Raw genomic sequence first — 14,640 nt, forward strand, 5'->3', positions numbered from 1 at the left:
ATGTCCTGCATCACCTGGGACTTTGTGTAAAACAGTATTTGCAGAATATTTTGAGATAAATCAGTCTGTAAATAGGAGCAATGCACCTCCTCTTCTTACATCACTACAGCCATACTGACATTTTTTCATTTAAAAAAAGGAACAGATATGGTCTTGCCAAATACATCAGGTCTTATTTTGCTAAACATTTATTTGTTGACTACCCATGTCTTCTCTGAAGTAGCAGTATATTATCCTGAAACAAAAGACCTGTGCAGACTTCATGTCCACTGCTATATAACATATTATGTCTAGCTTATATACATTTCAATATATTCTAAGATTTTCTTGGAAATGCAAATAAAGTAAATCTGAGTTTATAAAACCAATAGGTCCACCCAGGATAAAATGTAGACTTTCACTGATTTGAATGATGAGCTTTTCAGACTACACAGTCTGGCTAGATCATAGAGAAATGCAATAAATAAAATAAATTTGTGCCAGATCTTGTATAAAATTGCTGACAATGGCATTAACAAATAACTAAAATTAAATTCTTGTTACCTAAACTAATTTTTAAATTTATCTTAAGAGCACCGTGGCATGTTCATGTGATTCCAGAATGCAAATTAAATTCTTAGTTAAGAAACTGGAACTTATGCATTTTACTTCCTCAGACCGTTGTCCATTTTGTTAACATATTAAATACCTACTGCAATGCTAGTGAAATAAAATTGATTGTAAGACCAAAATCACTCTAAGAGCAAAAATAGAATCCAATTTATTACTTATTGACATATCCAATTGGATAAATACGTCATAAAGTCATTAAATGTATCCAAAGCCCCAATCTGAAAACCTGACATCAAAACTCACACGCTTCTTCTGCATTTATAAATATTGCTAGACTTCTGAATTTCTAAACTCTCCACCATGATACCAAAACAAATGCAGCTGATCTTGAAGCATCACCTACCAAACTTCTGTTACTCTGTAGACAATCCTGAAACTCTTTGCAACACAACTGTATTTTGCTTCCTTGTCTATTTTCTCATTCATGAATCTTTGTTAGTTTACTTGTTTTGTCAGGATTATACCACATGGATAACCAGTTCATACCACCACAGGTACCACTGTGATAATGCTAACACTTCTACAGAGATTCATAAGGAGATTTAAAAGCCTACAATACCCAAGGTATTTACAAATGCTTTGGTGAAGGGAAGACAGAAAAATACATAGTTAAAAGATTTAGTAAACCTATTTAAGCTAACAAAACTTCCTTAAATATGTTCATCAACAAAGCAATTTAAATATTTATGCCACCTACTTTTGCTATGTCCACTATAAATCTCTATTTTTATTCTTTCTCCCTGAAAAAAACCATGAGTAAACTACCTTATCAGATCCACAGAAAGGAAATGAACAAATTAATTTCTTGAGAATACAATTTCTATGTCTCCTTTTCATAAGTTTTGATGTATGTGAATTTAAATTAATAGAGTATTTTCAGACTATATCAGGTACACAGACAAGTGTGTATCAGTGGGGACAGTCAACCACATCCATGGATATTCATGGTTATTCACAGAATCTGATAAAATGCAACATCTAAAATTTGCATCATTCCAGCAAAAAATACATTCATCCATTTGATCAAATTTGACTGAATATCCATTTTATTTAGCAATACCATAAAGGATACTTTGGTGTTAAAAAAAATAGCGAAGTGCTTTTTTTATCAATTAAATACATTCTGACTTCATTTACTTTATTCCTGCACCTGGAATTTGCCCAAAATGTCATTACTGGGTGCCTTAGTATTGTGTAAGTACTTCAATTTTTTATGTTTAAGTAAGAAAAGCCAACCAGCATTCTGTATCCCTAATTTAATTTTTTTGTCATTTTGATGGATGGCTTTCTCCTTCTGGCTTAACACCTTTTTATGCTTTTAGCTGTGCTTTCTTTTTTCCCTCTGGGAAAGTAGCTTTTACAATTTTCACATTCAAGTCATTTATCCATTTTAAACTATCTACATGTTTACATTCTATTATTTGCATCATAATCAAGGCTGTGCTTTTCATTGACTATGTAAGAGCATTTGTTCAAGATACAAAAAACAGATTTTGTCTTGCACCCTTTTTTTATATAGAAGATACTATACTTTTTAAACATTTAAATGTATCCCTTGTTGAACTACAGTACTCAAAACTCACATTAACAAATAAACATTCTATTATTTCTCTATCTTCTACAACTTTAAAATTAACTCATTTGGTATAACAAAGGTCATAATTTTCAAAATAAAAAGAAAAATCTAAGTTGACATAACTGTAAAACAAACCAATTAAATACATGTGGAGATTGTAAATCCATTATTCTTGCATACACTGTCACATGCACTGTCATGACATGCACATGTCAAAAAAGATAGAAATGAAACCAAAAAAAACCCAAGTGATGTATATATAATACCATTGCTCACCACCAAGCAATGTCCAGTCCCTTCTCCAGCTGTGACTGGCTCCTCCCAGATAACTCTCCTGTGTTTGTACACTGGGAAAAATGTTCTAATATATGGAATATGCCTTTGCCAGTTCCCCTGGCCTAGCCATGCTCCTTTGCAGCTATTTGTGCACCTTCTCACTATTAGAGCATGGAAGATTGAAAAGTACTTGACTGAGGGGTGCAACAACTAAATCATATAGTGTTATCAACACTATAACAGTGTGTTATCAACATTACTATTATATTAAATACAGAACACAGTATGTTAACTTTGTTATTGCCAAAACCAGGCAGTTTTGTTTGTGCAGCAATTCACAAAACAGTTTCAATAAGTCAGCTACTAGAAGCTGTAAATACACTCACTAAAAGTTTACTCTTATCTGAAACTACATCAATCAGCACAAAGTGATAACGAACAAAATAATGAAAGAGAATACTTATTCTGTCCAGTTATACCAGCATGGAGTCCTGAATAAAGGCCGGAACAAGATTTCTGAAGAAAACCTAAAACTTTTTTCTTTCAAAACTGAGGGAACAGAATACAAGGAAAGATCGTACCATGACACAGCAAGCTATGCAAATAGCAGTATAACTCAGCCTGTGTCAGACTCTCACATAATCCCTTTTTGCCCAGGTCGTGCAATGTCCCAGATGGTACAGCTGGGAAATAATTTCTATATCCACTGTGCATGAATTAAACTCGTGTGTTATTCAGCCACTGTACTGGTTTGAAACGTGGCTGGTTGCATTTGCCTTTTTTGTCAGCAAGGAAAAGCAAAAAACCACAAATGAAACGTTATTCTTGGTTATCATTAGCCCACTGAAGTTTGAAATAACTAGTTGATATAATGAATGTGACACAAATTATAATTAATAGAATTTTAAATTCTGTTTTATTAACAAAAATAGAACCAGTAACATACCTCTTTTTTCTCGGTGAACTTCTTCTAAAAGTTTTTCTTGGGTTTTTATCTGTTTAAAGAGAGACTGATGTTCAGTCTCCTTTATCTGTGTAAAGTGCTTGAGTTGTTCTCGGCTTTGCAGCAAGTAGCATCGCAGCTTTTTTTCCTTACTTTCTCTTTCCTTTACCTCTTCACACAGCCACTGAAGCTTAGTCTACATTAAAAAAAAAAAGATACAATAAAATGTAAAGAATTCTAATAAAAATAAGAGGCCATAAATGTTCGCTGACCAAATTATCTTTGGAGTCACAGATTACTCATTTGTAGCTATCTGAATAACAATAATAGAGGGCATTCAGATATATTAAGAGAACATTAAGTTGATTTTCAGGAGACCCAAAAGACATGTTTTGGTTGATAACTGTATGTATAAAGTGATTTTCTTTTATATTACATTATTTCTTTTAAATCAGAAGCATGAATTTGCTAGGGTAGATATGGAAATTCACATTGAATTAGTGCACACATAGACACCAAGAGATAGGCCTTCCTTTCAGAATACCTTTCCCTATCTATTTTAAGTTGACAAAATTTAAAGTATTTGTCCTTTCTAAAAAAAGTGACATCAATCCTTTCTAATTAGCAGAAGTCAATATTTAAGGTTCACTCAGAGGAGAAAAAGATCTCATTGATAAGGTTGTGATCAACATAGTGAATCTAGAAGTGATCAATTGGAACACTTTCGCACAACCTATTGAAAACCAAAAGAAAATAAAAGTGGCATTTTAAGCAGTCATTCAATCTAAAATGCTGTCCCTCTAGCAGCTAAACAAACTTAGGTGTAAAATGTATGCTCTTTGAAAGTTCAATAATATGTCAGCGTCACTTTTTCAAATGAAGAAAATACTTCCTCCATTACATTTCTCCTTTGATTCCAATCTTATCTTCATTATCTATAATGGAAGCCTTTCTTGGTCTACAAGTCTTACACAGACCACACACTATGAATAACCATCTCTTGCATGCAAACATTTGCCATTTTTTTTCCTTAAGTCAATTCTCCTGTGGCTTTGACCTTTCTACATGAAGCAAAAATACCAGTTGTCTTCCACAGTTTGTGATCTATTTTGATCATGAGAAATTTATTTCTTTTAAAAGATACTGGGTAAGAAGTGTGCTATGTTCATGAGCTGAGGGAGCTGCAGTAAAGCTGCAAAATGAAAGGCAAGATTTATGAGTTACGGTCATCACCTTGAAGATGTTTTCAAGCATGTGTGCATCCTCATTACAGGATCTGAAAGCTTCAATGGGGACAGAAAAACCATTCATTTCCAAGAATCAAATCTATTGAATAAATACCAGTCTTATTTAAAATAATTTCTAGCCTTGTGATAATGCCAGAAAGTTAAGAGAAACTTAACCTGCTGACTACATTCTCATGCTTTACTTGTCTAAAAAAATTTGAACCAGATCTATAGGTTATCACTGCTCTTATTTCAATGCCTTTTTTGTGAAAACAACATTGCTAATTATTTTGATATAGAGATGGCTATTTCTTGTTGATAGAAACATTCAGAAAATCATTCTGTAAGTTGAAGTAACAGTCTGGAAGTGCCAGAATAATTGCCAAAGGAATGTTTTTGCATTTTTTCTTTTATCCTTGAAGTGCCATTTTAAATGGACTTTCAAATAGACCAGACCCATCCATTCACAGACTCACCCCCACACTCAACTGTTAGGGCTAAAAAGGACCTTATGGATCATCTAGTTCCAACCCCCTGCAATGTGTAGAGACACCTCCCACTACACCATCAAATGCTGAATATTAGCTTACTCAGTAAAATTTCAGTAGGCTTGACTATTACCTTTGCTTCTGCTAACCAGCGATGAGGATCATTCAGTACTGTTGGTGTAAGGGATATTGCCTATGAAAAAGCAGGCGACAAACAGACATAAAATGGGAATTAAGACACAGAAGGAAGAAAGTCTTTTCTGCTTACAGGAAATTCATCAAAGAAATGCATTTTTTATCAAGGAAGATTAAGCCTTGTGCTTGACTTCTCTCAATACAAATATTAATCCATCAAATTCCTCCTGCTTACCCAAGTTGCAACAGCAATTTCTTGAAGTAAAGGGCAAAATTTTTTAGAAACCTTGGCAATACCTGCGGTTCTGGGCACAGGAACAATATTATAAAAGAAATTTCTTACCTTTAAAAAAATATTTATACCAGGACCACAAAATTAACTTTTTTTCACATTAGCTATGTAGTCAAAAATTTGCATTCATCACTCCTTTAAGTTTACCAGTGATAAAAAACTAAGAACTGTATAAACAGGGATCTGCAAAACTTTATCCAGAAACCAAAAACTCTGCACAAGGTGAGGAGCAACTCCAAGAAGGCATGGCTCAATGATCAAAAGTCTGGCAACTACAGCAGATTACAAAACTTAATACAAAAAAAGACCTATCTGTAAGGAGACAGAGGAGAAAGCTTGTTTGTCAAATACATTTTCCTAGAATTCTCATCTAGTTTTGTGCTGCAACACCCCAACTCCATCTATAATGGAGAAATGGTGTCAATTGTGAAAAAAACTGATTTTGAAAGCAGCCTAGTCCAATCGAATGACCAGGAACTACAAAGGATTCTCTGTTTAAACAGCAAGACAAAAAAAGTAATCTGAGTGTACTTTGGGTTGCAGCTAAGGCTAAAAAGCCACTAGATCAAGCACTTTTAAGTGTAGCAATAAGCTGAGTCAGTCTGTTCTCTTTATTCTCAGAAATGTACAATGTTGATTGAAGAGGATTAGTAACATAGACTCATATGGAGGGAAGAAGAGTTGTTTCTCTTCCTGAGGAGCAAATGAGAATCCTCAGAAGAAAAGCTACAGGGAGACAGGGGTTGCAGGACAAGTAGTAAAATAGCAAAAATAATCCAAACTGTGACAACAAGAAGATGCCAGTTTCCTGAAAATTTAAGTCTGAACTTTCTGGATACAAGGACCTGCTCCTCAAAAGTGAAGGTTATAAACTCTTTTCATTTTCAGAGCTCAGTTCTGTACATAAAAAAAAACAAAGCATCCAAATGATTTTTCAACAGAAAAAAAATCTTTCATTTTTTCCCAATTCTAAAAAAGCATTAAAAGCATTTAAGGTATTTCTTAAGGACTTCCCAATTCTAGGAACCTGGCCTAAGAAAACCTACCTCAAAATTCTGGCTAATAAAAGGTCCTTTCACACAAGCAAAAGGAGAAGTATTAAAAAAAAAAACAAAAACAAAAAAACAAGCAGTACCAATTAATGCATGGACAGTTTTTCACAGTATTCCATTCTAACACCAGGCAATGTCCCTCTGTACCAGCTAAATATCCGTAATTCTATTAGAATGATTATCTATGCAACAGTGACAACAATGCACAACAAGTTCCACTACAAACTTCCATTAAGAAGAGAACAAAACTTGCAGCATACAGAAAACTTAGAATTACTTTGAATTTCTCCATGGACTCCCGAGAAAAGATCTCACAAGCAGCATCAATTTCACTTCCTATCATGGAGAGAATGGATTGCTGTTCCATTTCTAAGTGACGCAGCTGATCTTTAAACTGCAGTCTGGCCTCACTCATCTTTCTCAAATGATCTTCATTGCTGATCTGCTTTTCCTGGAGTGAAAAAGGAGAAAACAAAACAAAGATAAATAACTGCATTAATAATATATGTCATTAGCCATGTATCTTTCAATCTTATAACCAGACCATACTCAGTCATGCTAAGTTCAACTCCCTGCCTAGAAAAATAGTATTTTCTAATAGCACTTTTAACTTCCACCCTTGATTCTCCTTATTATGCTGTAAATCAGTTATGAAGAAACTGCCACCAAATCTAAACTCAACAATCTTAAAGTGTATTTCCAAAGTGAAAAATAGATGTTCTATTACAAATCTCCTCATGAGTAGAAAAAGAGTCCAGAGCAGATACTCCCATTACTATCTTTTGCCCTGAATCTGTTCTAGGCATCTAATCTCTATAGTCAGAAAAGAGATCCCAGAAGAAAAATTTTATTTGCAGTCAGTATGCCCTCAAAGGAAAACTACTCAAAGAATATCTCATAGGAGAGTGAGTGGCACTGAGGAAAGCATTTTCTTATCACCTAATGTCAGAAAGTTGATTAAATATGTTACATATATTTTTAAAAATCAGATTCACTTCTTTTATATCTTTGATAGAGCTACCATAAAACCAAACAAAACTGCTGCTAGATTACTTAAAATATTGAATTACGCATCATAAATAATACAGAAAAAAATTATCTTGTGAGAATAAGTGAAATTGAAACACAGCTGTCTGCTGTTAAATCAGGACGGTGTAATGCAGCAAAGGTCAAACATTTTAACAAGCAAATTCTAATGTGTGCAAATTCCACCAAGAATGGTAAGAAGAGCAAGCATTTCAGAAATTTATTAATTGTGGACCTCCACAATGACAAGGTACAACTGATTGAAGTCTATTTGTTGGAAATCTTCAAACACTGCTCGTATGAGACACCAATGTGGAGTTAGGTAATGTCTAACGCCCAAATTCAATGAATGAGATATATATGGAATCATAGGATCATTTATGTTGGAAAAGAACTCAGTTATCATAAACTCCAACTAAAAACCCCATACTGCCAAGTCCATCACTAAACCATATCCCTGAACACCACATGTATGTGTCTTTTGAACACCTCCAGGGGTGGTGACTCCACTTCCCTAGGTAGCCTGTTCCAATGCATAAATAATTTTTTCCTAATATCCAATCTAAATCTCCCCTGACACAGTTTAAGGCTATCTGCTCTTGTCCTATCACTTGCTAATTAGGAGACAAGACCAACATCCACCTTGCTACCTCCTTTCTGGATGTTGTATGTGTGTATATATATGTGTGTGTGTGTTAGAAAATAACATTATAAAATTATATATACATACATATATTTTATACACATATACATACATATTTTATATACATATATATGTATATAAAAATTATATACACATATAGGTGTTAGAAAAATAGGTGGTTTTAATATAGGTGGCCTACAAATGTGAAACAACCATACTTGATAAACAGCCTGATTTTTTCACTTAATTAATACAAAAACACTTGAGACAGTAGTTATATCAAACTGAACAAATCATAAGATTTTTCAAGATGGATAGGTTCCAGTATTTCTGTACTATAAAGATGGGAGTTGAAATAACAGTTTTGACCTAGATCAGTATTCTGAAAGTAATAAAATTGTACTGTATATTTTTCCAGTATAAGTATTTTGCTACCTAACTATTCATTGAATGTAGTCCATCACATGTCAAAGTTCATTCTCAAAGACCATGACTAAAAAAGAATACATAACAATATTTTTTTATTTCTTATCTACTTGATTTTCTGAATGTGCCAACATTTCTTATCATTCTACATCATCCAGAGCCTACAGGAGAAAACAAGTCACTAATGACTCAGAAATGCACAGAAGGAAAAGGAAAGAAAGAAACCAAACATTTCCCATTATGCTCTGTTCCTTCACCTTTTATGAAAAAAAATAAATCTAAGCTAGCTGTAACACCTATGTCTCTTTGAATTAGTATTTGTATTAAGAACAGAATATTAAAAGCATAAAAAGCATAGAAAAGAAAGTACTCTGCAACACATTAGCTTCTACTGCATTGCCTCAATTGTATGCTAGTATGAGATTTCTCAAGAGGTAGTATTATTTTCCCTAACATCCCTTCTGACAATCCACGAAACCAAAATAGCAAATATTCTCTTAAGTTAACTGTTAATACAATTTAGTAGAAGTCTCCATCTGCCTTTACCTTCAAAAGTTAAGGCCACAGGATTGGATGCTTAAAAACTTTTCTCATCTTTTTCAATTTAGAGATTAGAGATGATTTTGGTATAAAAGGTGTCTTCCCAATATTAGGTGAGGTTGGAGCTAATTCAAAACAGACTACAGAAGCCCATATACATTCCTATAAACACATTTTCTAAATAACAGATATTATAGAACTAAAACACCAACATAGAAAAGAACACATTTTTGGGTTTTCATTTCAGATACTTTTTACTAGTCTGACAAGCTGAGCTTTTAAACCACTTCCTGATAGTTTAGCAAGCTAAAGAAATGCCAAGTTTAACATTTTTCTATCTCTATACTATAAAACTATACTATACTATAAAGGAAAACCCCAAAAACCCAAAAATCCTCTACCCCAACATTAGTCATAATTTCTTTTACTATGCTTACATTGCATATCTACTTCAAATTACCTCTAAATTATTCATAACTCCACTGCATCTTGAAAAAAAATGAATAAAACTAGAAGTGGTTGATTAAACATGTGTTAGTTACCTGTATTAGAGATCAGGCAAGCAACAGTATTTGTATTTCTAGTCCTAAATAATATTAGCAAATCTTTGAAGGGATACAGTTCATAATCCAGCCAAAGTATTTTTGTCTTCTTTCATTCATATAGAAACCACGCATTTTGGCACAACAGGGTACATTCTTTAATACATACATGCTGGGGTTTTTTAGGTTTACCATCTATTTCTATAATCCATAATTTATTTTAGGTATTTATCAGCAGAGAAACAAATCATGGTTAAAATCAGTTAATTGTACCTTTTTCTCCAGTTCTTGTTTTAGAAACTCACATTTCCGTTTCAGTTTTATATTTTCTTCCTCATTTTGGGTTAATTCTTCTGTCAATTTATCATACTCAACTTTGATTTTTTCCAGTTGTCGACACTGATTCTTGATTATGTTTTTCTCTTCTAAAAGCTCCATCTGATGGTAAAGGGTAAACAGATAACAAAGTCACTGTATGGGTTATTTCAAAACACACCCAAACTCTAAAGTTTTAAATCAGTGGAACACTACCGCCAAATGATAAATGTAAAAAATTAAATTAAGTTCTACTAGGTGCAATTACTTATCTGAACATGGAAAACATGCATCACAGAGCTGTGGAACCATACAGTGTTTTAAAAGTAGAAAATAGAAGTTTCAGATTCTTTATTTCAGCTCTGCTACACTCATCAGCTTACATCATCCTGAGAAGCCTAGTATTTATACAGCTTTTCCATTACTAAAATAATTTGGAATCAGAAAGTCTAAAACTATAATTTAATTTCAGGAAGCAATACTAAATTTATAGCTGCAAGGAAACAACAGCAAAGATTTAGTATTTTTAAGTTCTAGAATTGTGTAGGTTTAGTGCTATTATTTTGTGTGATTAATGCTACTCATGAAACTTTGCAGAGAAAAATGAAGAAAGCATAAGGATCAAGAAAGCCCCAAAGGAATGAGTAAATAACATATATTTTTTCCCAGTGAAAAAAATAACTGATTGAAAATGAAAGGTTTGAGAAATGCTCTACAAATATCTAGAAAATTTTAAAAAATACAATGAAGGAAATTAACACACACATTACTCAAAGCCAGTTTCATATTAGTTGAAGTGTGGGATGCAGTTAAAAAAATAAACTTGCAAAGTAAGTTTCTGAGGAAAAGCAAAAATGCTATTTCCCAAATACACTGTAACTTCTATGAGGAAGAAGGATAAGGAGAGAAGTTTTATGAATTAATTTAGACACTAAATCTAGATACTAATTTAGACACTAAACAGATTACAAAAACTTCCAAAAGACAATTTGGGAAAGAACTTTAGCAACCACAGTCTACAAAGACGTAAGAACACAATGTCAAGCTTGCAATGCTCAAAACATTTTCTGTGAACATGCTTATAAAAATCAACTTTTCAGTTCCTACTAAAGGTAATTGCATTATAATATCTATGCAGATGGAGACAATCCAAGAAAAAAATCCCTCACCTACATTACCCTTGAGACACAGAAGTCAAAGTTAATACTTACTAATTTCCAGTACAGACAAGGTACATATGACTACAATTTAATTGATCTTTATTGAACCCAATTTCAACATTTAATAATCTTCAGGAAAAAATGGATGGCACAATTGGAAAATGTACAGAAAGCAATTTAAAAATAAATAGACACAATTTTATATGTATATATACATATCTCTACAAAACCTTAGATTAAAGATTAATACTTCAAATACTTCCATACTGTCAGGCAGTAGGAAATTTTGTTGTCATCATTCTAAGAAAACAAGCATGTTTTTAAAGCAAATGAGAGTATGTATTAAAATTAAGGGACAGATACAGAGCTCCATGGCCAAATGGGGACCACTAAGTAAACCACTTGAATTCCTATGCCTAGCATGTCTATCCTTTTAAATACCAAATAAGACATCATAGAGGCATAGGTTGGGAATCATTTAGGATGTTCTAGCAAGAACCAAATTAAAAGTTTAAGCATCAGAATTTCAGTAATGAAACAGTAAGATCCTTCTTAACACTAGTATCTCAAAAAACTCTATGTTCTTCTCTAGTTCTATTGCATCATACAATATTTTTATGGTACCTTCCCTACTACACAAAAAAATCCTTAACTACTTAATAGTTTTTTCAATCCAGTGCTGCACTACAGAAAACCAGGCAAAAGTTTGCAGAGGCAGAAAGTACCATACAGAGGAGGCAAGAGAGAAAAGACAAAAAAAATTGAAAGTCACTTTATTTTACAATCTATGCAGAAGTTAGTCCTCTAAATACTGGACTCTGTACCCTTGATTTCCTGGAAGTAACTCATAAATGCATCCGCTTTTAAGTTTAAGGCTTTGGATCCTACAAATGTATTAAATTTCCCTTCACTCCTCAAGTCTCTCTCAACTGACCTTTATTTTTAAAGCTTGAACTATCTTTGGACAGGATATGTATATTCCTTTCCAAAAACAGTTACAAAGGTTGGACACAGCCGAGGCATAAATAAAGTCAATTATTACTGTAACAGTAAAAGATAACTGGTTGCTAGACACAAAATCTTAGCAACCTGAAAAAAAAACACTAGTAGGTTAAAAAACCACAACTTTTTCTGTTGGATTTCCCTAAGCACTACTCTAACAACAAAATACTTAAAAAAAAAAAAATATATAAAAAAATATAAAAAACATATAAAATGTATGTTTACCTTAATTTGGAAGAAAAGTATGTCCATAAAATTGAAATCCAAATGCAATGTAATGATGAGTTCAGACAAAAAGTAACCAAATCACCTACAGGATGACACGCTTTCATCAGCTCTTCCTAGAGATGCATATGACTTTCTATTTTGTATTATTTACAGTCCCTCAATCAAGAGAATCTTGTGCATTTGCCCACTACTTGGCACAAAACTTATTCACTACTCTCTGTCTTGACACTAAGCCATTGACCACAACACTCTGAATGTGATCATTCAGCCAATTTCTTATCTAAAATTCCACTAATCAAATCCATCTCTCTTCAATTTAGAGAGAAGGATGTTGTGGGGCACTGTGTCAAATACTTTACAAAGTACAGATAAATGATGTGTGTAGCCCTTCCCATGTCCCCTGATGTAAGCACTCCAGCAGCAGAAGGCCACCAGGTTGAGCAGACAGGATTCACCCTTGGTGAAGCTGTGCTGGCTGTCCCTGTCCTCCATGTGTCTCAGTGTAGCTTCTAAAAGGTTTTGTTCCATGATCTTCCCAGGAGCAGAGATGAGGCTGACAGATCATAGTCCCACAGCTCTCCTTTCTACACTTTAAAAAGATGGTGTCCTGGGGTGGACTGTAGGGTACAATGCTTTCCCCTTTCCAGTCACCTGGGACTTTACCTGCATGCCATATTAAAACATGACAGCATTGTATATTTCCTTTTATCTTAATCACAGACATATCTGTTTTACTTTTTTTGAACTAAGGTTTTGACCTAAATATGTACTGTTATATTTTTTACCCCAAACTTTAAACTTTTACAATGGCCTGCAATAAGATGTGTGTTAAGTGCTTTAAAGCCCATGCTTTACTACCTTCATCATTCAATGGCAGGAGCTGTGTGTGGGATGTGTGGGAGGGAAGGGGAAGTCTGACATTGGAATTCTTCACAGTAAGTACCTTTAGCATTCTTATCTGAGCCTCTGCATCATCTTTTTCTTGTTTAAGGAGTTTCCTGAGCTCTTGAACATTTTGTTCATGTTTGATTTTCACATTTTGTAGCTCTGATCTAAGATCTGCCAACTCCTGTTGGTGAATTTCTCTTTCCATCTTCAGCTGCCTGTTAGCTGAAATCATCTCTTCATGATTAGATTCCTGCTGTTTCTGGAGGTCTGAGAGGCTCTTAAGTAATTCCTTTTTGGCTTTCTCCTCTTCTGCTATTCTGTTTGTTAGTTCCACGCGTACAGCGCTCAAATTTTTTACATCTGCTTGCATTTCTAGGAGTTGTTCTTGGTCTTTTTTATGAAACGAGTTAATAGTTGCAAGCTCTGTCTTCAAGTGTTCCTTCTCAGCTTGCATTTGATTTTGTAGAAAGACTTGTTTTTTCAATTCATTCTCCAATTTCTTTACAGTACCTTGAACTTCTTTGATCTCTTCTTCAAGAGATACCTGGTGTGACTGCATTTCATTCAGTTTTACCTCTTTACAGTGGAGGAGTTCTTCCTGCTGGGCTCTCTTTGTAAGCACATCATCCAGCTCTTTCCGCAGGTTTTCTATTTGGTTTATAGCTGAGAGAAGCTGACTTTTGAGATCATCTTTGTCTTTGAGGGCCTAGAAAAGAAAAAAAAAAAATCCATTCTGATCTGAAGTAATTAAAGACAATTGTTGGAAGGATGTCCTTAGACATCAGGAATGTCTATGGAACAATTAGCATATGTATGTGAAAATACAAAATTTTTGCTTGGTATGAACTTAGTTCAAATGTACTCAGTGTTTCTTTAAATTTACACACAGATCATGTGCAATCTCAAACTTGGACTTGTCCTTAAATTATCTAATCTTCTAAGTAGGGATAGTTTTGGTTAATTCCCTGCTTCTCACACTCTCTCTCTGCAGACTGAGAGGTGTTTCTTTATTCCTCCAAATAGCAAGGTGGAGAAAATAATCTAATAGAGTAATGCAGCAGCATACAGAGATGACTACTGGATATATACACTGTAGCTACAGTCCATTCCATATGGTGAGTTATTTTGTTAATTTTCAAAAATATTACATATGAAGTATACCAACTTTAACTTATTTTTGAAATTATGCACAGTAGATGAATTAGTAGCGGTTAAAACTATGGTTCACTTATGCATCAAAGTGAAGAAATAACATCATCTCCAAAATAAA

General features: G+C 33.7%; 1 protein-coding gene across 11 annotated transcripts in view; it reads right to left on the reverse strand.

Annotated features, from left to right (window-relative positions):
• The window catches only part of CEP128 (centrosomal protein 128), a 100,551-nt gene that overhangs the window by 50,291 nt on the left and 35,620 nt on the right, over positions 1–14,640 (reverse strand). For all 11 annotated transcript variants that reach the window (XR_001522261.3, XR_001522262.3, XM_015631530.3 and 8 more), the window contains 5 exons: positions 13,426–14,076; positions 10,051–10,215; positions 6,878–7,051; positions 5,255–5,314; positions 3,411–3,603 (listed from right to left, as the gene is read on the reverse strand). Coding sequence is in view for 9 of the 11 variants with exons in the window: in XM_015631530.3 (XP_015487016.1) it covers positions 3,411–3,603; positions 5,255–5,314; positions 6,878–7,051; positions 10,051–10,215; positions 13,426–14,076 (1,243 nt within the window). In the remaining 2 variants the exon portion in view is untranslated. The remainder of the gene's footprint in view (positions 1–3,410; positions 3,604–5,254; positions 5,315–6,877; positions 7,052–10,050; positions 10,216–13,425; positions 14,077–14,640) is intronic.

Source organism: Parus major, chromosome 5 (assembly GCF_001522545.3).
Source record: "Parus major isolate Abel chromosome 5, Parus_major1.1, whole genome shotgun sequence".
NCBI lineage: Eukaryota > Metazoa > Chordata > Aves > Passeriformes > Paridae > Parus > Parus major.